Below are 27,433 nucleotides of genomic sequence, written 5' to 3'. Positions count from 1 at the left end.
CGTTGAAAGCACACCGGCGCCGCCGGACCGAACCGGCAGTGTTGTGCGTCGGCCATGGGTTTTTGAACGTCAACGACGACGCACCCGGGTTACGCGGTGCGCGCGCAATCGTGCCGTGCGTGTGCAACGGCAATAATAGTAATAGGTTCGAAGAGCGTTTCTCTCACCCCGCACGCGCACTCGCTCGCTATCGTTCTCTCTCTCTCGCGCGCGCGCGCGCGCGCGTCATCACCATCGTCTTCTTTCGCGCACGCGGCGGCGCGAATACCGAACGCACGCACGCACGCACGGGACGGTACCTACCGGCGATGCCACCGCGCGCCATCCGACCCCTCCCCGTTTCCGCTCCGCCAGGTCGGTCAACCGCGCACCGCGGCCGCTGCTGTCGACGGTTCGCGCGCGCGGTCCTCGTCGTTTAGTCGTTTGTCCGGTGCACACACCGACCGTCGTTGCTCCGGCGCTGCTGTCGAAACACACCGGGGACACCGATCCTCGTGCGAAATGACCGGCCGGCCGTCGACATCACGCGCATAACACGTTTAACATCGATCGAGTCTCGTCGAATTTCGCGCGCACCTACGACGTCCAGACGTCGTCCGGATACTCGGTAAGTCGCCAGTTGTTTATTTCGTTCACACGTTTTCCGAACCCCACGTCGATCATGTCCAACGGCGACGTCGAGAGAAAAGCCGCCAACAAGGTGACCGTGGTGCTGGGCGCCCAATGGGGCGACGAGGGCAAGGGCAAAGTGGTCGACATGTTGGCCACCGACGTAGACCTCGTGTGCCGGTGTCAGGTAACCCGTTATTGCAATTATCGTTGATACGTTTCGTTGTTTATTATGATTTTTGTTGTACCTCGTGTCCGACCGTACTTCTCGTCGGTGATCGGTGAGTCGTTCGTTTTGCCTGTTTCTCGCGACGTCGTTCCGTCGTCTTGTAGGCAAGAGCCGAGGCGGCGCGCGCGTCCCACTAAAAAGTCCGACGGGGCCGCACAGGATTTTGACGGCCGTCCCGTCTTCGATTGCGACAACAACAACAACAGTAATAACTTTCAAGGTTGTTGCCGGACGCGATCTATTATGTTTTTTTCGTCCGTTACCTTCGCCCATGAAGTTAGGGGCGTGCGGAACCGGGACGCGGGGACGCTCGTCGCGAAACGAAAGAAAAAAAATATTTAAATAAGACGAGCCGTGCAAAGTGCCAAAATAATTTTGCATTTTCTTCTCCAATGCCTTTTTGGCCCGAATTATTTTCTTAGTACTTATTATTTTTCACGCCGTTGCGTGCCGCCAACATAGGTGTTCTTTTTATACATTTACTTTGCCTTGTCACCTTCGATGAAAAATTACTTTACATTTTATTTTTTTTGTGTCCTAACCCTTTGGCTTGAATACATTGTACGATGGCAATGAGTTTTATTACCTCAAACACATACTCACACGCTTACTGCTGTTAAGTATTGTGTAACTGAGTTAAATGCAAATGATAAATATTATGATATCAACTTGCATCTACCTTTTTTTCCATACGTTACCAAAGTGTCCCCCAAACGTATTGCTTATTGGGTCGGTTAATGCATTTAGTTTTCTATAACACTATACACTATACTATACTATACTTTACTATACACTATGAGGTTTTGAATTTATCATTTTGGTAGCTTTTTAACGGCTGTATTACATTTTATTAAGTTATATCCAAGTCTAATAAATAGAATTCGGATTTAAATGTTAAATTTAAATGCCTTTTTTTCTTTTGGGTAAAAATAAAAAATATTTTTAAATTAAAATGTTCTTCATTTAATTTCTTAGTTAATGGGTGAACATTATTTTTTTTATGCCTTTTTTTCTATTAATGCCTTTTTGATTTTTTAATTTTTTTAATTTATGTGTTCAACTCTTAATTGATCTAATAGTTTTCTATACATATTAACATAACAGCTTGAAAAAAAATATCCATGTTATCTTTAAAATAAGTTTTAATGGGATTTGTTATCGTCGAGATTAAAAAAGTATATTTCAAGTTAATTTAAGAAAAAAAATCAATCAAGTAATTATTAGAGAAACAGCGAACGATGACAAAGTAGTAATCTTAGATAATTATTTATGTATGAAATACGCCCCGATAAAATCGGTGGACATAGAAAGATCATTCTCTATGTACTATTAATATTTTGAGTCCAAACTGTCAACATTTTACTGTGGAAAGTTCATCTAAGTTCATGGCAGTACATTTTTTTTTAATATTAACTAGTTAATGTAACTGAAATCTTAAACCTATTAAATTTTTTAATACATTTTATAATTGTTTTTTTATATAAATTATATGTTTTCCTTTAGCTTTTTTTTATATTTTAAATACTTTTTGCCTTCAAATCCGGACTTTAATGATAAATAATTTGTACGTTAGCATCTATCTTGTATTTTTATAATTGCTATCAAATATAATTGATAAACTAGGTATTAAAAATAAATAAAATAAATAAACATTAACGATTTTGATAGACTTAAAATTGTTGTAGGACTTGACAGTTATGTCAGTTATTAATATTGATATTAAAATTTTGTCCTAGGGAGGTAACAATGCAGGTCATACTGTTGTAGTGGACAATAAGGAATTTGATTTTCATTTGTTGCCTAGTGGAATCATCAATCCAAATTGTAAATCTGTTATTGGTAAGAAATATATTTTTTTTAAAATTTCATTTACAATTATTCAAATCTTGCATGGCTTTATATAGTTTATCTGATATAAAACTGTTGTTTTCATTAGATATTAAACGCAGATATAATAATAAAATATAGTGTATAATAAATTGGTCTTTATTGTATTAATATTTTATTAATATTAGTTCAATATAATAGTCAACATTTTTGCTTGCTTGCTTGAACATATTTTTTTAGCTACATACAAAAATGGGTAACTACGTTTTTATATAATTGAATAGCTTCAAAATAACAAACAATTAAAATTTTATAATTTTTAAAAATAGAACTCATGTAGGCGCAACATTTTGGAACTAACTTACATTTTTATATCTAATGTAAAATTTTACTTTTAAATTCTAAACTATTGAAAATTAGTATTAAATAACAATTATATTGTATGTTAAAAATGTAATAGGCAATGGAGTTGTTATTCATCTCCCTGGATTATTTGATGAATGCAGTAAAAATGAGAAGAAAGGTCTATTGGATTGGAAGAAACGATTGTTGATTTCTGATCGTGCTCATCTTGTGTTTGATTTTCATCAGGTACAAATTGCAGAATAAATAAAAATATTGTAATATAAATATGATATTATAAATTGTAATATTAATTTTTATTTGATGTTGAATATTTGATTGAACAGGAATTTTAATAAGCACAGTTGTATTTAATTTTAACATTAACTTTACTTTATTTACTATATAACTAAATTTATATGAACCATAAAGTTATTTTCAAGTACTGGGATGTTCACGATTAGTATACTTGCACTAGATACCTTAATATTTTAATTATATATTTATCTATTTAACAACACTTAAGTGTCTGAAACAATGTCATTGTTGCTACAATGTCATATTTTTAGACATTTATGCATTATAGTTGTAACTTACTAGATAATAAATGTCATTTCTTAAATATTTAAGGTATTTCAGATGTATGAATTTTTATATTTATGGCTTTTTTTGTTTATGAAAAGTAGTATTTAATATTTATGTAATTACTTTAGTCATGACCTTATTTTACTATGCTATTATGATCATTTTTGTATTTGTGCGTGTCTGGTACCATTTTAAATAATGTTTTATTGCATGCACTTCTAAATGACAATTGTTTTTATAAAGATATTCATTTCATGTTATATATTAATATTCTATTATACCTTAAAACAATTATCATTTTTTAAGTATTTATAGTTAAATAAGTCTAACTTGAAAATAATCTATCTTTATAAAACTGAATATACCAAGACATTAAAAGGTTAAAGGGTCACTAGATTTTAACTCCATAAGATATAATTTTATGTATTTTTATAATAATAATTTATCAACAACTTTTATTTATAGCAAGTGGATGGTCTCCAAGAAATGGAAAAAGGAAAAAAGTCTTTGGGAACTACAAAAAAAGGTATTGGACCTACTTATGCTTCTAAGGCAACTAGAAATGGTTTAAGATTAGCTGATTTGCTTGGGGATTTCAACTCATTCAAAGAAAAGTTAGTTCATTTTTTATATATATTTTAATAGAATAATTGAAAACATTACGTTAGGTCCTGTAATGGATTACATATTGATATAAAGTCAAGTTCATAGAATTAAAATATTTTATTTTATTTTTTTTCCGTTTGTACTGTAGGATATAACTGTCTTGATGATTTGTTTAAAAAAGAGCATTTTAAATGATATTGACATACAAATTCTATAAAATATCATTTATTATTTTATTCATTATATAATAATGTTACAAATATTGAATGTATTTATATCTTAAACTTTATCAAGGTTGTAAAGGCTTCCATTATCAATTTAGATAAAGTCACTTAATTTTTGTACTAACATTCATTTTTTTTTTTTTTTTTTTTTAATTGAGTTTATCAAGTCGTTAACTATTATTAGAAATATTAACAGCTAATTTGAGTTACTAAGGTTAGTGATTGGGTTTATTTCATAGTAATCATTTTGTTAAACATAATTTGATTAGTGTATAAATAGATTGATGTATGTATGTATATATCTTTTGAACATGTATATTTACCTTATTTAATAATTTACAAAAAAAAATTATGAATATAGTTGGTGTTTTATTATTGGGCCTTAAGTAACTTTGTTTAGATAATTCAAAAACCATTTAATCACTAGTTAATAATAGTCTATTGAAATTGATTAAATAAATATTTTTTAAATCATGTGTTAAAATTATATTTTATGTTTAAAGATTTTACAACTTGGTTGATGTACATAAACGAATGTTCCCATCTTTAGAAGTTAATACTGAAGAAGAACTAAAAAAATATGAATATTATGCTAATGAATTAAGGCCATTAGTTGTAGAGACAGTTGGATATTTGCATTCCGCATTAAAAGAAGGAAAACGTATTTTGGTGGAAGGTGCTAATGCTGCTATGTTAGATATTGATTTTGGTAATTATATAGTTTTGAAAACCATATATTTGATGGTATGTAAATTAATTAAATATTTATTTTACTTTCATATTTACATAGGTACTTATCCATATGTAACATCATCAAATTGTAGTATTGGTGGTGTTTGCACTGGTCTTGGCTTACCTCCCTCTGCGATTGGTGATGTTATTGGAGTTGTTAAAGCATATACTACAAGAGTTGGCGATGGTCCATTTCCCACTGAAATGATAAATGTAAGTTTAAACAAATATATATGTATAAACTATAGTATTAATTATAATTAAATAGGTACAAAAAATTTTTTGTTTTTTTTATAATATTTTTATGTTCAATTTTGTATGATCATCATCATCATATACAGCTTAAGGGACCATTGAGGTCCAACGCTGCCATCACAAACTTATTCCATTCTTCCCTATTGTACGCTACGTCTAACTGAGCCCTTTCTTGAGTACTCTTAGATCCTTCACGACTGAATCCTATCTTGTTCTGGGCCTGCCCAGAGGTCTTTTACCTGTTATTTTAGCCATCAGAGATTGTTTAATAATTCAGCCATCCGCCCTCCATACGTGTCCTAACCATTCGAGCCTTTTGCTCCTTGTATATGACAGAATATTTGGTCTTCCGTATAGCTCCTGTAATTCATTATTATGTCTTCTTTCAAATTGCTCTGTTTCTCTGTTATATAGAGGGCCATACATTTTTCTTAATATTTTTCTTTCAAAGGTAATTAGGCTCTGGTAGTTTCTCTGGTGGTTGACCATGTCTCACATCCATATGTTAGGATTGGTCTAATGTAACTGGTGTATAGGATTTTTTTTGATTCATAAGATAGATGCTTTGATTTAAGTAGTTTTAATAAACTAAAATAACACTTGTTTAGCACTTGTTAATTTATTTTTAATTTCATCATGCATAATATTTGTACTGTTCATGTTTACCCCGAGGTATGTGTATTCATTAACTTTTTCGAAGGTAAGATTATCTACCTCTAGATCTGAATTATCTGTATCTGTTTGTGACATACAAACAGTATCATCAATCATATATTTGGTTTTCTGTTGGTTCTAATCCCATCCTCTTGCTCGTCCTCAGAAGTTTTCGAGTGGTTTGTATAACATTATCTCTTGAGTTTCCCATTATGACTATGTCATCAGCATATGCCAATAGAACATTCAGTTCAGCGAGGTTCATTTTTCGATCTTCTGACATATCCCTTACCACTTTCTCCAGGGCTATGTTGGATAGCCCTGGTGGAGGCCAGTCTGTACTTTAAATTGCGTTGACTTTTCTTGCCAGAATCGTACTTTAAGGTTGGTGTTACTATTGCACATTTTGACTAGAGCTATATATTTTTGGGGTATTCCAAAGTTTTCCATTGTTTTCCATAGTTTATTTCTGCTTATTGAATTGTATGCTTGTTTAAAATCTACAAATACTTAATGCAGATCCTTTGTTATACTCATAATGTTTTTCTGCTATTTATCGAATTGTGTGTATATGGTCTATGGTCAATTTACCCTTACTGAATCCGCATTGGTGATCCCCTATTATGTCTGTTACACAAGGGTTTAATCGTTCCATTATGAGCGTTGTTAGTATTTTGTAGCCTGTGTGTAGTAAAGATATCCCTCTGTAGTTCTCAGGTAACATTGGGTCTCCTTTTTTGTATATTGGGCAAAGGATTGCTGTGTTCCATTCCTCTGGCATGGTTTCTGTTTTCCAGATTTCTATAATTACCTTATGTACATCATCCACCATTTGTTTCAATAGCTCTGCTGTTATCTGGTCTTCTCCCGGTGATTTATTGTTTTTAAGTGAGTTTATTATATTTGCTATTTCTTCTCTAGTGGGTTCTACTATATTAGGTTCTTCAGTAATCATAATGTCTTCTCTCTCATCTGATATACTTTCGGGTCTATTCAGGAGGTTCTCAAAATGGGTTTTAAACATCTCTGCTATTTCTTTTTTGTCAGTTACTAGTTCTTTGTTATCGTTTATCATCATATTTGTCTGTGGTTTAAATCCTTGTTTAATCCTTCTACTTCTTTCAAAGAACTGTCTTGGATTTTTTCTATTCTCTTCTACAGTTGTAATTAACTCTTTCATATAAAGTCTTTTTTCTCTTCTAAGGATTGCATGAGTTTCTTTTCTTCCCTGTTCATATTCTTTCCTATTTTCCTCTGAATTATTTTGTATCTTAGTTTAGTTCTTTTTGCAATTGATTCTCGGCATTTGTCATTAAACCAGTATTTTCTCTTTGTTTCTCTGTCCATCCGACCACGTCTGTGGTGCATTCCTTTATTACTTGTGTTACTCTACTCCATTGGTTTTCAACCTCATTTTCCCCATGTATGCCTGTGTTTTGTGCTAATTTGTTCTGAATTAAGTGTTCGTATTTTTTGGCTATTTCTTTGTTTTTGAGTTTTCCTATATTGAATAGTTTAGTTTCCGTGTTTTTTCTCCTCCATCAACATGATAGTCTTAGCTTGAACTGTGTTATTAATAGATAATGGTCAGAATCAGTATCCGCGCCTCTCTAGCTCCTTACGTTATTAATGTATCCTTTGTGTTTTTTATCTATTAATACATGGTCTATTTGATTTTTTGTGTGTCCATCTGGAAATATCCATGTTTGTTTGTGTATGTCTTTTCGAGGGAAGTACTGCTGATAGTCGGCTCTTTCGCGATTGCCATATTTATTAGCCTAGTTCCATTGTCGTTACTGATGTGGTGGAGGTTTTCAGAGCCTATGGTAGGTTTATATGTCCCTTCTCTTCCTAATTTGGCATTAAAGTCACCTAGCAGCACCTTTATGCAGTGTTTCGGGATATCGTCATATGTTCTGTCGAGTTCTTCCATAAATTCCTCTTTCTTTTCATCCTGTCCATCCTCAGTTGGTCCATAACAGCATATAATTCCCATTTCGAATATTCTTCCTTTTAAAATGATGTAACATAGTCTATCATTAATTGCTTTAAAGATTTTTACTTGCGGTAGTATACTATCATGAATCATAATCCCAACATTGTTTTTGTGTTTTTTGTTATCTGAGCCATTATAGAAAAGGGTCATGTTCTCCTTTTTTAGGGTCCCCTTATTTAGCCATATAATTTCTTTGAGTGCTAATAACTGTATTTCGTATACCTCAGCTACATTCAGGACACATTGCGGTGCTCCTGGTTTGTTAAAGGTTCTTAGATTCCAAGATCCCAATTTGATTCCGTTTCCGAGTTCCAGTCGTTTATCCATCTTGTATAAGTTCTAAAATAAGTTAAAATACAAACAAAAATGTTTATTTACTTGTCTTGAGAATATATGTACATTCATATTAAGATTATTTCAAAATTTAATAATTGAAATTAATTTTAGGAAGTTGGTGAGAAACTCCAGGATATTGGAAACGAAATTGGTGTTACAACTAAGCGTAAACGTCGTTGTGGTTGGTTGGACATCCCACTGCTTAAATATACATCTATGGTTAATGGATATACTAAGTATGTATTTTTCTAAATAATATAAAAATTAAATATATATGTATAATTAATAATTATTTATTATAATATATTATATATATACATATTTTATTATTCAGAGACACTTTTTAATTTTAACATATTTAGATATTTTTACAATTGGCAAAGTACTGTTATAAATGCAGTTATAAACGTCTTCATAATAATTTGAATAATTTAATCTTAAATCTCATATAAGTATAACTTCTAGGCATCAAATTTGTCATATAAAATATTAGTAAATTAAAAATGTTCAATATCTGAATCTAAAATAAAGCATCTTAACTATATTTTTTTTTACTTATAGTTGATTTGAATATATTAACATTTATTAAAAAAACAACATTTAACTGAAGTTTCTTATTTTCTCACCAAAATTATGCATTAAACTAATGAGTAAAATGAGTGGAATATTAATAGAAAGTTATGAATATTCAAAAATCTTTAGTAAAATATATATTATTGCTGAATATTATGTATGTACATTACGCATAATATACTGTTTATGTGTGTCTGGTTAGATTTAAAGTTGTATATTCTTTAATGTATAATAGACAAATTAAAAATATATTTTCCATTGAGAGCATTTGGCAATAGTTAAGCAATTTATTTTTTATTTACTTAAATGTTTCATACCAACTAAAATTAACTTTCAAGCTTAGAATTCAATAGAAAAATTAAAAATGTGTATAAAACATTTATAAATATTTTTAACCATTGGTAAGATTTATATGTGTTAGTTTTTAAACCAATATAACAAATTTAAACCATACTAATAGCAATATTGTTTTATATTATGGTGTTTAAATGTGTGTAAGATATAAATTGCTCTATTGTTTTTTTGTAATATGCAACAGTTTATTAAATTTCTTTATTGGTTCACAATTGTTCTGAAGTTTGCACACATGTGGTTTTACATTTAAGATTATAATATTTTGAGATAAAAATCTATAGGATAAATTTATATTTTTATGCCTCAAACATTGAGTGCATTTTTATTGAATCTGCATTACATTTATTATTAATCAAATGTTTTATCATAATTTTAAATATGCCAGTACATAGTACTTTTTTACCAAACCTGAAATAACAAAATATTAATAAAAATTATTTTTTTTTAGAATTTGTTTGACCAAACTTGACATATTAGATACTTTTGATGAAGTTAAAATTGGAATTGAATATCAGTTAAATGGAAAAACACTCAATTATTATCCGTCCAGTTTGTCTGAACTATCGTTGGCTGAGGTACATATCAAATTACCACAATTACTATTATAGTAGATAGTGCCATGAGTGAAATTGTGTATTATATCCCCTTTTATGAATTTGTTTATTTAGGTTAAATATTTAACTTTGCCTGGTTGGAAAACAAACATTAGTGGTATAAGGCATTTTGATGATTTGCCAGAGAATGCTAGAAAATTTGTTTTTGCCATTACTGAACTTCTTGAAGTACCTGGTAATTTATTTATTTTATTTTAAATTTTTATTTATATTAAATTATTTGATGTAACTATATCTTAATAGATTAAACAGTTTAGTGATACTGAATTGAATTTACATTAAACTTAAGTCTAGGTTATAAACATTTTTTATTTTATTTTTATAAATGAATTATCTTATTTAAATGGTTATTTTGTTTTTTTTTTCAGTTAAATGGGTTGGAGTTGGTCAAGGAAGAGAATCTATAATAAATGTTGATTATTGATTTGATTTGATTTTTAATTATTTAATGAAAAAATGCTAATTTAATTTTTCCAAATGATTATGAATTTTGGTAAATGTTTCAAACAAAATAAATATTTTACACGCTCATAAAGTACAAATATTTCATATTAGGAGCTATTCAAAATTAAAATATGCATACATGTATATTTTAACTACTTTTATTTGATTTTAATTATTTTTTTTTATTTTTTTCTTTATTAAACTTATCGCTCATGAAACTATCTGTTCAATGATACATATTATGAATTTAATATTGTTTGTATGTTGACTGTGTATTTGAAAAACATTTTTATATATACAGTTTTACAATAAATTTAAAAGACAATTATAGAATGGTTTAAACACTTATAGTATTGGTATTATTTACAAAAAAACTCAATGTTTCTGTTTTTATTTTTGAATTAATTATAATTGTTATTGTTTTAAACGAATAACGTTCCACTTTTGTTCGCTCTGTGAAAGTAAAGTAAAAATATTTATTGATTTTTAACATTTTTTAATTGTAAATAGATCTGTCTTTTTTCATGTTATTATATTGCTTAACATGTTAATTTAAAAATAATATTTGGTTATAATGTATAATACTTAAATACACAATAAAATATTTACCACACTGTATGACGTAAAATATTGTTCTATTTTTTTTATTTATTTGTTTTAATATTATTAAAACAATATTATTACAATAATATAATTAATATTATTACAATTAGAATACACATCTAGTTTATAATGAAGTGGTTTTCCTGGTATTACTATTCAGAACATAACAAATAGAAAATAATTATTATTTTGTAATATGTATTATGGTTGTCTATTATTAAAATGTCTTATTTATAATGTAAAGATATTATATTCAAGATACTAAAATAATGAGTAAAGAGAAAATGCAAAAATAATTTCATGCATTTCGTAAATAAGTAATTAGCTATCTTTAACTAATAGTATAATTAATGGCCAATAATACTCTTGAACCTAGATTTTCATGGTGGATTGAAAAATGGTAGTTTTCATAATTCTTACATACGTTTTAATCTTATAATATGGTATTAAGTGAATTCCTTATTCCTACTGTTAACAGATATAATGATAGTTACAAAGTATAAAAGGCTAAATTCATTTATCATTTTAAGAAAAGTTCATACGTGGATGCTATTTGCTAACTAATAAATATGATCGAGCAAAATTTTCATCAGCATTTTCTTAAATATTTAAGTGTTTTATGTAGCTCATTTACATTCAATGCTATACATATATTGCTATGTGACTGTCATTTTCGTTTTTATACTTAAGATCCATTTGTCAATTAGAAAACATAATAATTAGGATATGCATATATTAATATACGTCTATACACCTGCATAGGCAATATAAATAAACATTAAATATATTCATTAATAATGTTTAAAAATAATAAAACTAATATAATAAAAAAAAAAAAATAGTGAAATTGTAGAAATAAAAATTATGTTTTCGCGCAAGTGTCACGTCGCCGTTCAAATCATCCCATTTCGTGTTAACCGGAGCACCCGATAACGGTGTCGGCGTTGCAATGGTCGAGAGAATTTTCGATCGGCGCGTTATCGCGGTACGATCATCACCGGTCCGTGGACGACATGACTCCGGGACTTTTTTCCGCCAAAACTTTCTCCGCGGACGTCCGACTCGTCGTTTTTCCCGTGCCACCGGCCGTGTGTTTTTTTGGTTGCGACATAACTTGCTGGAGTCGCCATCTCCGGGGACAGTTTCGTGTACACATATGTGAAAGAACCGTAGCTGACCCGTGTCCGCGAAATTTTCTATCGGTAATCGTCGTGCGCGTAGAAGCCAGTCAATGTAAATCGAGACCGACGCCACTGATCAACCGATTCATCTGCCGGTTTTGGCGTTCGTCGCACGTGTGAACACGGTCGCGTGGGCGTAACCACTCGAACGTCAAACCGTCCAAAGGCATTTCTCGTTATATTTTTTAAAAATAATATATTTGTTTTTATGCGATTTGTCTTGTTATATTATCACAACGCGTTTGGGGCATACGTGATTTTGTTGTTATTCTTATACTTACCTATCATGTTTATTATTACTTTTTTTGTTAATATTACCGTGGCGCTTTTAGCCCGTTCATCCCGAATTCGTTGTAATTTCATTACTTATCCCCTTGTTAAGTGTTCTTTTTTATTGCAAACGACTCGAGTACGTCACACAATCGAACCATTTAGTAGTTTATAAAACAAGCATAAATACGAAAGATGACAATCAGTACAATAGTTGTGGTGAACCATAAACTTCACCATACATGGTTAAAACGGCAAATGCTGTTTCACTAAATCTATTGCCTGAAAAATCGATAGATATATAATGGCTTATGAAAAACTTTTAAAATGGAGAAAAATAAATAAAACCAAATCGTTGTCGGAAAATGTGTTTCTAACAAATTTTATTAAATTATCAATAGAAATTAAACCGTCAACTCTATGGTCTATTTATTTAATGCTTAAAAGCGTGAAAACTACGATACAAATTATTAACGTTGGTACTTATTTAAAATTAAAAGTTTTTTTAAAGAGAAAATCAAGTGGATTAAAAGTAAAAATTTCAAAGTTTTGACTTCAACCTATATAAAAAATTCATTGACGAAGCTCCTGATATTTAATATTTAGTAAAAAGGTAGGTGAGATAAAATTGTTTTTGGCTATTCATTCTCCGTTCATTTATTACGATACATGTAATATTCATTAGTGAAATATATGTTCCACAGTGGCGGATCTAAGGGCCCCCCCTAGTTCAGGGAGTCAGCTGACTCACAGTTAATATTTGTTGACAAAATTGGCCTCTTGGAAATTTTTTTCTCTTTTTAGACCTTGATTTGGAATCTTGGACAGTTGGCCCATCGGAGTTACTTGAAAAATGAATGCCATGTATATTCAAAATTTAAAATTTTTCAATTCATAATTTATATTTTAAATTATATTGTTTTAGTAGAAAGTTAAGTAAATCATATTTTATTCCGTACGTTTTTTGCGCTGATAAAATTAGATTGTATTTATTAATCGTAAATAAGTCATTATCGGTGGTATCATTAATTCTAAAATGTAATATAAATATACTTATGCACTTTTATGAGCATATTGTGTTTTTTTTTCAAGGTATTCATTTCTAATTCTGTTTACCCCTAATAAATGGCCTCTTGAAATGGCTTGACCCACAGTTCCTCGACTCTGGATCCACCCTTGATTTACACACTAAACTTCTCTACCCAAAAACAAATTGTACACGATCGTTTAATATTAAATGGGAGTTATGTGATATTTTTAAGAAATACATGGATTTATGACCCACAAATGTAACGTCAGATGGATTTTTTTTTAGTTGCAAAAACGGTTAATGCATCAAGTAGGTTATTGGAAAAAACAAAATTGGAAATATGCCTAAAGGAATTGCAATATATTTAAATTTACCGTGTTCCCGAGTCGATACAGGTCGTTTTTTCGGCCGAACTTTAGCAACATTACTTACCGATTCTGCTGTTGATGTTGCAAATAGTGACGGGAATAATCAAAAGGAATAATCGAATGATTTTAATACTCAAAATAATGGTAACAGACATATTTACCAAAAGCAAATCAATTAAATTATTCGAAAAATTGCGTGTTTTACTCATTCCCTATTAGGTACTAAATTAAGAAGTTGACTTATACTGTCCATCAGTATTGTATTGTAATTGTTAAAAATAATAAAATTACTGAATTTAACTGAAACTACAGGTACCTATTTGGTAAGGGGCCCAAGTCTTATAATTTTTGAGAGGGCCTACCGGGATTTTCTCAGTATCCCGGTGGCCAGTACTCGCCTGTATGAGCTCAATTTTTATGGTATCGATATCATGAAAACTGTTTTATAAAGATTACACATATAGAAATATATAATATACCAAAAATAAGGTTCGCGTAACAATGATTGTCATAAACTGGGGAAGAGTCAGTGTTTCCTAACTTTTAATAAACCGTGAACGTGTATTTTAAGGAGAACATTATCTGAGTGCAAAATAGTAAATAAAAATTTACGATTTACCGATTTTAGCACTTGATCATCGGATAAAGAATTGCTGACTTTTTAAAATTTCTTAGAGTGGGGCATTTGCCATAGTCTGTCCCCCCCTCAAATGACACCCCGTCGTAAGTACCGTGCACGACGAATACATGTTTGAAGCGGACGGAATATAGTTACCAAGTTTTTAAACAAATGTTGAGATTAGAAAATATTTTGACGTACCCACGCTGAGGTAACAAATAAATTGACGAAAATGTGTAATGTTCTGCCAGGCTCGCAAGGTGGGGGGGGTTAACTCTCCCCCTAATTAAGATGTATTTACATACATCTTTACTAAGAAAATATCTAGTCCTCATTCCATAAAAGTTATACTGACTTGAAAATGCATATATAGTTGTATAATTTTGTTCTGACAGTGCCAATTTCCTCGATTTTACGCCTTTTTCTACTGAATTTTCCATCTACTACCGATGATCGTTGTAATTGTGACCATCGATAGAACACATTTTCACTGACAAATTAGTTTTGCAGACGCCTGTTGGCATTTATTAATTTTCGATCCTGGTTTTTTTGATCATGGTTATTTTAACGTGTTTGTTTTTATCGACTTTTTACCTAACGCAACACATATAATTTTATCCCCTCCCCTCCTCATTGGACGATTTCTGAGCTCGGCACGAACGTATTTACGCGCTCGAACAATTACGCGTCTTGTGAAACTATAAAAAAATCTACCTACGTAATAAACCAGGTAGCTGTGTCACCACAGTCCCATCAGTATTGTCATTGATGTCGAATTGTAATCATTTTTCTGATACAACAGTTACGCAAACACGGACAACGGTTGTGCTACGAGTATAAAAGATTGCATTATTGTATCTCTTACGAAATAAAATACTCTCGCATTTGATGAATTCTTTATAATTTAAATAATGATATCAAAGCAAACGTTCAAGTCGTAATAATCTGATGCCGGCCCATGAAAGTTAAATTTCATTTTTCCCATATCAATTGCATTCCCAGTGTCAACTGGTCAAAGATTTTGACCAAACGTAATATGATTTTATACACCGAATTAACACTCGTACAACTTTAAATGTAATAATTATATATATTTATATAGTTATTATTTTTAATATCTTATAGAGTATATTATAATACGAATTATTGATTTAATAATATTATAAAATCATAAACTTGACTAAATAATAAATCGGGGCCAAGAATAGCTCGACAGGCCATAGCCGATGAATAGGAAAGTTGTGTTGCAGATACGGTTACTATTAACAGTTATTAAGCATAAGCTGAGCAATTTGTAGATAATATTTTACAAAGAGCTCTAGAAATAATATGATTTTAACTTCAGAATTTAAGTATATTTCAAAAAAGTAATATTATAGAGTTATTTTTAATTTTATAAAATTATTATCAATGAAATAATTTTGATTACCTTACGAGAGGGGAGAAAGTCGGGTACTTTTGAGATCATTTAAATTTTTGGTTAGGGAGCTTATTTTATATTTGAATTTCCATACGCACGATGATTTTTGTAAATACCTACCGTTTTAACATAGATCTTGGAAGTAGAATATTCGAGAAACAGGTACTTTAAAGTTAAAGTAGCTGTTGGGATCTTACGAAAATTATTATTTCCGAATAATTTACGAATATTAAACCCAAATTCAATTCTCAAGAAGCATTTTTCATGTTCATGTGAAAAATGTGACCGTTGAAATGTAAATTTATTTGCGTACATACATTTAAACAGGAGCGGTTCGTCAGGGGAGACTTTGAAACTGCGTCTCCCCATAAAAAAAAAAATTGATACTTATTAATAATAACTATTTAAAAATATATTGTATCGTTTTCATTATATATTATTATAAATTGAAGGCCACAAAATCTAAGACCTAAAATAATTATAAATAATTATTCCGACGGAAATACTATTTTGGTCATTTTGACAACGATCGCCGTTAGTTTCAGTGAAACTGACGCCTAATAGGTTCAATCGTAACATGTAATGATTAGGACGGAAGAAACCGGGGAGATTAAGCCGCGTATTATAGACGCTAATGAAACGTTAAATAGGTCTCATGACAATAATTTCTGTGCCACCACGCCGTCGTTAGTCGCTGTACACCGTTATCTGCGAGTTCAAAGATAAAAAAGATTGCAGAATTTAATTAATTGATAAAAAAAAAATTAGTATTAAAATTATTCACTAAATATTAAATCAAGTATTAAATAAAATTAATTTTCCAATAAAAGGGTGTTTCTTGTTCGTTGCTGTACGGAGTTGTATGTTGAGTAATTTAAGTCTCCCCAGAATATTTGTTACGAGACGCTACTGCATTCGAACAGTGAAAAATAATGCTGCTAATGTTAATTAAACTTCTCAGTTAATAGAAATTCAACACGTATACTTTTAGAAAGTATTTTCAGTAGAGTAACATTACAGTCAATAGTCATATTTTCATAATTTATCAACAAAACGAATTCGTCGAGATTCGTAATTTCACTGAACATAAGATCTTTAAAGTTATTACGATTCGAGTTTTAAATAAATACTTAAAGTAAAAGAATATTACTGTGCATAATTAACTGAAATAAAATTATTTACTCTTAAACTTCCCTTCTGATACATGTGGATATAATATATAACCGATATATCAACATATGAGTGTAGCAATAATAAAAAGGTCTTTCACTCAATTGTTAAAATAACGGAACTTCATATATAAATAATATATATTGTATTAAGTTGGCGATTGATTCGTATTATTTGGCTATTTCAATAAAATGTATAAATGACACTTTAAGCGTCCAAACGAAAAATCTGAATAGAAAACGCAATATGTATATACATAAAACCAATCGTACAAAGAACAACATTCGAACGAAAAATGACGCGATTTTTTAATAAAAAAAAAAAAAAAACGTCGCGTTTGTAATGGAAACAATATAGTATTAGGTACGTTAAATAATTGCTTACAGCTGTCTGGAAGTAGAAATCCTAGCAGACGGCCGCCATGAGAATCCCAAAACCGGAAAGCGATGAAGCCCGATGATATTCTTACCGTGATCTATAGGACACAATATAGCTGGTACCCGACTGAAATTCATCGGTAGTGACTCGACTGACGACCATAATGCGGGACATCCGCTTTTGGATGGTATACAGACACAGCCATACAAGACGCATATCACGACCCTTTCAACATTATTAAATTACATAGTTAAAACAAAAACAACAAAAAAGCAAACGTTTATTGAGGTCTAGGGCTGTTGGTATTTGAGTATTTCGAAAAACGGAATGGGTTATTTAACCAGCCAAATTGGCAAGAAAAACGTAAATATATATTGCTCATTATACTTGTTATAATATATTATTATTACACATATTATGTTTATACTATGGTCAATCATTATAGATTATATCATTTTTTATTTATCTGAACAGACGTATATTCTTATGAAAACATATATTAATAAAGCAGTCAACGATCATATTATAATACAATTATCTATTAAAAAATATTAGCTTAAAAATAGCTAGTGTTATCATTAGAAAGAACACCGTTTAAATATTTTATGATAAAAAATATATAAGTTTGATGAATAATATCTATTAAAAGTTAATTTACGATTTTTATTATATTCATTTTATTCTAATCATTGGTGTATTATGAATAGGTTATGTCGATTTTAAAGCGTACACGAAATAAAAAATAAAAATGGAAATCAAGTTGGCGTAGTAAGTCAGGACAATGTATATTAGGGTGATCCTTATTTTTTAACTTACGAACTTTTGATTTCGCACCTCTCATTTTGTTCATTAATATAAAAAATTAATTTGAGTTAAATAAAAATTAGCAATAATAATTTTAATTATATTTCTGATTATATATATATCCCAAGATCTTTGATTGCAACATTAGAACGTGGTAAGATTTTTCTATTAATATTTTAATTTAATATATAAATACGGAGTAGATGAAAGACTAAGACTGAGTTAACAATTTATTTTTTATAAGTATCGAAACATATTTGAAACTTATATACTTGGAGTAGCATAAATAAAAGATACATTAAAAATATTAATATCAGCTTACGTGTTTTAACTAAACCACAAATTATAATGCTTGTTGTTTAGCGATGCTGACGAACTATTTAAATAACTTACGAAATATTTATCTTACGAATTATGAAAAAAAAAAAATCATGTAAACATCTCAGAAATAGAACATCCTGATCAGTTATACTCACAAATTTAAAGAGAAATATTACGTATATAATATTAAATTTTGGATGATTGATTCAAATCTGTGCGAGAGTTGCAATAACGAGTTACTCAATAGGAAAATATTGAATTCTTATATTTTAATTTGTAACTTAATGAATTACAAGATCACTAATTAATAAAACACTATTTTGTGTTGCATTTGTATATTTTAACTTTTAAAATGAAAATTATTCACACAGAAGAAAAATATTTGATGTGTTTGTAATTTGTTTTTGTTTTCTGTTTTTATTGTACCTCGACCATTATATTTGATAAATTATACAAGTATACATTACTACATGAAAATTTGTAATAGAACCGCAAACAATAAAAATAGGAAATACACATTCGATTCAAAAAAATTATGTTTGTGAACCAGCATTATTTAATACTTAACTTATTTCGCACATTAATTTGCTGCTAATTTTAAATAGCTTACCTAGTCACTAAAATCGAGTTAGGTTAGGTTAGGTTATAACGTGCATACATTTTACTTAATTAGATATTGCGTGTATGTCTGTTTTATACATAAAATATCGATAAAATTAAAATTAAATAGTAGTTCTAAAACAATGATATCATACATTTGTATTTAATCGTGGCGGGTTTCACAGCATATAGATTTTCGCCCAACTATTCTTATAGATTAAATTAAATTTACAAACAATTTAAGAATAAACTCATGTGTATATATATATATATATATATATATATTATGAATACGGATATATCCTAAAACTGTTTCCAACGAAACCAAAAGGTACTGCTTGCTGCTATTATTTATTAACACACTTAAGGCACGAGCCAAACTAAAATTCACAGCTAAATTATCAATCAAAAACAGTTTTTAAAAATGAATCAAAATCGAGTAATAGTGTGCTGTGACAAACACACATCGCTCAACACGCGTGAAGAGGATATGAAGATATGCCCGCCCATGAAGGACGGGTGTGCACAAGAAATAGTCGATCCCTGCAAGCGAGTCGAATGCAATCCCTGTAAGCAAGCCAATAGTGATCCTTGCAAGAAATCAGAATGCGAGTCCAAGAAGGTCGAACGCAGTCCCTGCCAGAAATTAGAAAGCGAGCCCAAGAAAGTGGAATGCGGACAGAGAACGGCGAAACTGTCTCGTTGCTGCGCGTCATCGTCCGGCTGCGAGAAGCCGATGAAACAGTGCAGCGAGCGTGTACTGTGCCCCGTGACGGCGACAGTGAAAATCAGAGGATGTGACGACGAGCCCGCGCCCGAAAAATCGTTCGTGCCGGAGAAGATGGTAAGATCATTAGTGCTTCAAAGCGTTCTACAGCAACAGGGCTAGGTTTACCTGCACCGGAGATGGTCGGGTGGCTTCCGATAATTAGATAGGCCCACGGAAACGCTCTTGCCCGGGGGAATACATCGTACGGGTAATAAACCTCTGGGAACGATTTCGACGTTCTCAAAAGCTTCTACCTACCTACCCTAATCTAATCCAACCGGGTCTGACTTGGCCAAGTCTCTTCGGCAATTCGATCCCGAACGAACACGTTTACCCGACCTGATTGCGTGAAAGGGTAGGCGTATTAATGGGTAGAGCGGAGGTCGATTTCTCGTGTCCGTTGTGCATGCAAACCCCATATACCGTTTGCATGCAAAACAAATCCATACGACGGATCGTATAAATATTAAAACGATCGATGCTCAGCGTCGGGAACCGCATCATGTATTATATATTAATCACCATCCGTCTGGTCCGGATTCCCATCGATTGTATTATTCAACCGTTGTCTATACACTTTATTCGTGTCTTGTCTGTACGTAGGTACGTTACGTAGTACACTGATTTTCCCATCAATTTCATTGAGATTACACTAAGCCGTCGCGTGTCTGAATATGGACATTTTTATGATGTAGTCAGCAGTGGAGGTGGTGGTGGGAAAGGGTTGTAAATGTTAACAAAAAATTTAAACGCTTACATTAGCTGATTACTTTTTGCAGAAATTAAAATTATTCAAATAAATTGATATCATCGTAAATACACATGGTGTACAGTGAATAATTATTTTATAGCAATGGGCTAAGGGAAAACTGAATGTCACTTACAAAATATGCCGAAATTAAAACCTGTAGGACTAATTACATTTAACGATCATCCGTGAGGCGTTTAAGTCGAGATTATACGTAGTGTACCCGTGCAAAATAATTTTTAGAGCGTATATTTAGTATGCCCTATGGTAACACCACTGTATATGTACACAATATGACGTAATGCATCGTCTGTTCGGAGGCGTATGGGTATCACTCTGAACTCCGTGAACGCGCGCGCGATTATTCCTTTTCAAAAGATTCGTAGATAAGCTCCTCGCGGATTAGCCGAACGAAACGCAATAATACTTAGGTAATGTTATTATACCGGAAGAAAAATCTTTCAATAATATATTTTATTATTAATGCTGTATGCCTGTGCCCGCAACTGAGACGGTTCTCGTATAGGAATAAATTAAAAATACTGTTCGCCGACTAAATCCGCGCGAACCAAAACTAAAGCTAAACTAAACGGCTACCTGTGAACATTAAAAACTATTGTAATAACACGCGCTCGCTGTGTTCTGCGCACCAGATAAATTATTTGAGCACATTATTTACGTTAAACTGTTTTTTCACTTTGTAGTACATGCCACCGTGTCATGATTATTTTATGAATAATTGCATCGACTGATATGCTAAACGTATAATTGCGCGCGATCGATTTTAACCGTAAATAAACCGAGCATCTGCGGCCCAAACGAGATCGGGTCTCGCTTATATAGCTTACCCCGACCCACCGCCGCAGTGCCTATTGATAGCGATACGTTTTAAACTTGACAATCCTGCAGGAAGCAAAGTGTGAATGCATCAAATTCAACGGACTGCAAGACTCGTGTTGTCACCCGAACTGTTGCGCCAAATACGGTTGTTTAACCGTCCCGTTCCCGACCTGTCCGCCGGCTCAAAAATGGCAAGACGAATTCGTCTGCAACAAAAAGAAGAACAACAGCGGATGTTGAGTTTATTACATAAATACAGCTTTTAGCAAAAGTAAATTAACTCGAGTGTACTTGATATTTTCTATACGATAATATATTCGCAAGTGCGGCGTACGGTTTTAATATAATAATACGAGATGTGCAACTCTGTGTTGTGGATTTCCATTTTACGGTCTACGAGAGTGTAATAAGTAATAACAAAGGATAAAACAGAAAAGTACATGCTCAAAATTGAAAGCGTTGATAATATGAGTATATTCTAATTGACGTTTGTAAAACGATGAGTGTTAACACGGAGTTCTGTATTAAAAGGATGCAGTGAATAATGCGTTTTGCAAACATTATGCACGGTCAGATTATTATTTTAATCGTATTTTTATGCATATGCACATATTTCGATTTAAATATATCATTATGTGTATATAACTCGGCCCACAGGTGTATAAACTATTTCGAATGTGTTGTACCAACTACATTTAGTAGTGGACTCATTTATACGGAGTATTTGTTTTTCGTTCGTCCGCGACTTAAATAAGTCTTAAGCCATTCGATAATTTAGTTATTGTGTGAAATAAGTTTCAGGTGTGGGGTCCATTTTACTCCCATGGTCATTGAATTGCTTAAAATTGTTTTTAGTTACACATTTCAATATTGAACGTGATTGTCAATCGATAGGTTATATTAATTATATGTATCTATTATTATGTAAACATATTTTTGTACTGTGTTTTACTTTTTGACTTTTTGTGTTACTAATATTATTAAATTGTATTATATACTGCGTAGAAAACCTATTCGTGTAATATATTTATAGGTAATCTATCGGCATCTATTTTGAAGTATAATTTTTTTTTAGTTCAATAATTTTAATATTTCTATTTTTTAAATTATTTTCCAAAACCTTATAATGATTTAAGTATTTAAATAACTTGAATGGCATCAAACTCTCGTAATATGATCACAATTACTTATATTTATAAATTAAATTACCAATTACTTGGATCAACATTTAATTCTGTACTTTCAATCATACGTATGTATGGAACAAAAGTTAATGATTATATGAAGGTTAAAATTAAAAAATGATATAGGATAGCTTAGAATTGATAATTTGTTTTAAAAATAATTAAATATTTCTTAAATGCATCTAAACTCGTAACTTAAAATTACTAATTTATTCACTTACAAGTTGTTAACATTATAAGCTTTGCTTGAAAAAGTTTACAGATTAAACGATGATTGATCAATGATTTTTAATTTTTATAGAAAGCCAGTCTAATTAAATACCTATTTAGCTCAATCATATTTTTTTGAATAGGTTTTATTTCTACCTACATTCTATATTTCCTCAAAATTAGTAAAACCGTAAATTATTCACACTATGGTTATACAACAATTTTTATTATACTTAACGGTTATGCAAAAAATCACACAAGTAGTTAAATAAAAAACAAAGTTATAAAAATATTCGTGGTACTGGTTATCATGGGTGGACGTTTGAATATATGTACCCCCAGTTTTGTATTGATATTTTAAATTTAAAAACAATAAAAATTTAAAAATCTTTAAACTCGCGTAAAACTATTTGAATTGTATTATTCAGTATTTGAATTGTTAAAAAAAAAAAAAGGCATCTGCAGTACAGTATATTTTTATTGTTCTTTGTCGTTACATTCTAAGTGCAGTATGCTTTCATGTTTATGGTTTTAAATTAAAAAATTCAAAACATATTTAACCATCAAAAATAGATTCTGCGTGTGTATGTGTATGTATAGCTAAGTTTCTATAACTAATAAAAGTGCCCCATGAAATTTCTAAGCTTTTCTGCCGCATAAAAATGTTTGGACTAGGAGAAAAATGCACGAGAGGAAAATTAAAATAACCCACACGAATGCACGCAAAATCAATAACATTGACTCGTTTTAATCGGAATCTAAAATGCAACTATTGTTTATATATATATATATGTATACACTCGCTATTCACCATGAAAAGACCTCTAAGCCTTTGAACGTTAAGAGTACCAAATTCTAACGATTTTGAGTTCGTATTGTGTAGTGTTTTTTTACGATGAAAGCTGCGAGAGGTGGTAGGCAAGTAGGCAATTCGCAGATTTAAGAAACGGTATCGTGTATAGCGTCCTATTTCCAATGATAACTGACACATCGAAAATTCGGTTACATATTATTGTTGAAAACTTGTCTCGTACACGCGAGCAAATAACTGAAGATTTCGATACAATTACAGTTTATATGCTTGTCAGTTATATATATATATATATATATATTGCATAAAATGTATACTAATAAATCACAGTGGATGATAGATCTCGAGTATTATTAAGCCATTATTGACACAGTGGCTCGGGCTTATACACATACTACATTATTACATATATACCTATACATGCGACCGTGTCAATAAACGTTCATATTTCATCCGATCAACCCTTTTGCTCAACTGGGCCCACTCGGGTAATCGTACTTTCGTAATTACTACGACACATATAACGTATGTGGAGACATTTTGAACATTTACATCTTCTGGGGAAGATTAGTTTAAACCACCTACCTACTCCAAAAAAAAAAAAAAATGTTCTGTTTTCACTCGATTTACAATATAACTATTTTTATAATAATAAAACATTAATTATGTACCACTAAATATGTTCTTAAATCTACCAGTACATCTGATAATTTGTAATTTAACTAAAATGTACCTAAAAATGTTTTTACCGGGGTACCGTCAAGCCGTATCTGATCATGTAATGCGTATAATAATATAATGTGTATAGTAATCGTGTATAGTCTATTCACTGTTTATACGAGCATAGGCGAATCTACAGGGTGTACTAGGGCACACCCTGTGAATCATGTAATCCTACGTAGGGTCTATAATACTAATTTCTGTTACAACGGTATTGAGTCTAAACATTAAACAATTTATACATTTTAATACATTTGTATGGGTACATATATTGTCAATAAATACTATAGTGATATGAATAGTTGATAAGGGATCAGTAATATTATTTAGAGAACATTCCTATTTATTTATAGTCATAGTTATATTGTGTAATTTAATTTTATTAGTATTATTATATTATTATATCATTTTTATAATATTATTTAATGTTAATAATATTCTTATTTCCGATGGGAAATATTTCTTAAACGTAAGATAACTGAGAGGTATTTTGAACTACAGAGGGTCTCTTTGAGGTAAAGGCACACTCTGCGATGAATTCCTAGATTCGCCTATGTATACTAGTACACTCAGGATCGTGCCTAAGGGGATGGGAGAGATGCGTGTGCACCAGGTGCCATGATCAGTTGGGTGCCAAAAGCTTTTTCATAATCAAAGTATTATTACTGAAAGTTAGCCATATTATTTAATTCATACAAATTAACACGTTTAACGCCATAGTCTCGACGCGTAGTCAAAATCATTGATATTGTCCTGATCGGTGGTGTTGCTAGTTCATATTTATTTTTGGTCTTTATTCTCCGCCTAAATGACGACGTCGTCGATAACAAATTAATTATTAATATTATACTATTATTATTGTTACTTGATATAACTAATTTATATTTAATACATGTTTAATAACATAAACGAATATTGACTTTAACGAGTTGTACAATTTTATTTTGAACCCATCTAATATATGTCATTTATAATAGTGATCATAGCATTGTTCACTAACCATAGGTTAGTTGCATAGGTACCGTATTATATTTCATCGGAAATTATTTAAAGGTTGGTTATTTTTTGTGCAATCAAATACATTTGATTTATAAATAAATTATACCGGTTTAATATGATAGGTCATATCAACATGTTTTGATCTACTTACACAGTTTGAGTTATATTACTTCTAATATTTTATAATTGTTGATTATTTTTTTTATTCGTTTAATAAATACAAACTAAGTAGTTATATAAAACCCCTTATTCTTATGTAGTCTATAGCCTGTAAATAAAAAAATATTTGGTAGACAGGGTGGGGGCGCAAAAATGATTCTTGGCACCGGGTGCTAATTATGCTAGGCACGGCACTGGGTACACTACAGTTTTATGTGCAACGTATTTTTTGTTTCTTTTTTTTCATTTGTTATCTTATGTTCTTTCTTATTTTAGCGATCACTGTATCGAGCATTAAATCGCATTCCATTGTTATTATTTTCAGAAAATAATCTTAACCAATTATCTGCTATATTTTAATGAGCTCACAGTAAAGAAAAAATCTAAAAAGCTATAATTTCTACTAAACTCGTTTCGTATAAATATTGTTGATTCGGGTATTTATCAAATAAATACGAAAATGGACTTTCTTTTCTTTTTATTAAATAAATGTACTATTCAATATACTTAGTTATTCCATGAAAAATGTGACTGTGTTTAAACTTAAAAGAAATAACATTTATACTTCTCAGTAGCTCTTAAATTTTTAAAATCTTACGTTCATTATCTTTAAAATACATAATCCAACGTAAAAATAGATTTTTATAAGAATGTTAAAAAAAAAATGTATAAATATGTAATTAATACTTTAATCAGTTCAAAATACTCATAGATATGATAAAATATACAAATTATTATAAACAGTAAATAATAATAGGTATTATTATTTGAATGTGATGAATAGTAATGTATAATAATTTTGTGATTTTATGACTGAGTTAAAATCATGATTCCTAATATTAATATTTTTACCAAATCGATTGTCTGTATAGGCTAAGATTTACCATGCTTGTTTAATAGAACTTGGATTGCAGTGTTTAATCATTCGGAGTTTAACCTAATTAATTTGTAAATGTTAAAATTATTGCCCAGGTAAATTTGGTAAAATACTAATATATTGACTATATCTAAAATCAAACAGCTAAATTCAATAGAATATTGAAATGTAACATTGTTTTAATATATATTTATAAGAATACCCTCACTTTGATTATATTAAGAAATATTTCTAAAATAATTTGTATCATATCTTACATCCTAAAATAATAAATATTTAATTTTCTTTGAAATTAAACACTTTCATAAATATGTATACGTACCATATAATAACTCAATAAATTTATCATTCAACTGAATTTACAGTAATATTGTTATCTATATGATACAATATTTAAACATATTTTTGGGGTCAATTGAATATAATAACTCTATTGATAATTAAAGTAAATATTCCTAGCTTATCCTATTAAATAAATAATAAAATAAAAGAGTTGTGTGTATATAATAAAAAAATTTTTATCATTAGAAATAGAGAGCATTTAAATAAAAACTTTCGCTAAGTGCAGAATGATAGCTTTTTGTTTACAAAGTATAAAAATGTACATTCAAATATTTGATTTGAATAATTCGTGAATTGTGAGATGTTTGTTGAATTAGAATATATTATTATATTATACACGTTGAAAACTGTCTAAAACAGGAACACAAAGAACTGAGAAAACTACATTTAAGGTAGTTTTCTGTTTTATTCAGATATTTTATTATATAAAAAAACACAAAGCTTAAAATAGATTAATATGTTAAAAAAAAAAAAAAATACATTTTATAACCATTATTTTTATACATTATATTGTAGTTTTTAAGTTTCTATATTACGAGTAGAGTTAGAATTTTTATTTTATTCGTTGTGTGTCCGTCGCAACTTTGTTATCATCGTTACTATACCTTCATTGTTGATTTTTAAAAAATA

At 30.5% G+C, this 27,433-nt stretch overlaps 1 protein-coding gene across 1 annotated transcript; it reads left to right on the top strand.

Annotated features, from left to right (window-relative positions):
- The first annotated feature begins 222 nt into the window (after nucleotides 1–222).
- LOC112693946 (adenylosuccinate synthetase) lies at nucleotides 223–10,416 on the top strand. The gene is made up of 10 exons (XM_025569229.1): nucleotides 223–796; nucleotides 2,575–2,677; nucleotides 3,126–3,256; nucleotides 4,058–4,206; nucleotides 4,926–5,131; nucleotides 5,213–5,367; nucleotides 8,507–8,631; nucleotides 9,771–9,897; nucleotides 9,991–10,111; nucleotides 10,305–10,416. Exons 1-10 carry the CDS (start codon nucleotides 662–664, stop codon nucleotides 10,358–10,360), a joined length of 1,308 nt encoding a protein of 435 aa, XP_025425014.1. The 5' UTR covers nucleotides 223–661; the 3' UTR covers nucleotides 10,361–10,416.
- Nucleotides 10,417–27,433: the final 17,017 nt, after the last annotated feature.

The sequence above is a fragment of the Sipha flava genome, unplaced genomic scaffold (assembly GCF_003268045.1).
Source record: "Sipha flava isolate LNK unplaced genomic scaffold, YSA_version1 0_pilon_pilon, whole genome shotgun sequence".
NCBI lineage: Eukaryota > Metazoa > Arthropoda > Insecta > Hemiptera > Aphididae > Sipha > Sipha flava.
The sequence above is the reverse complement of the archived record's forward strand: the minus strand, read 5'-3'. Positions and strand labels throughout refer to the sequence as shown.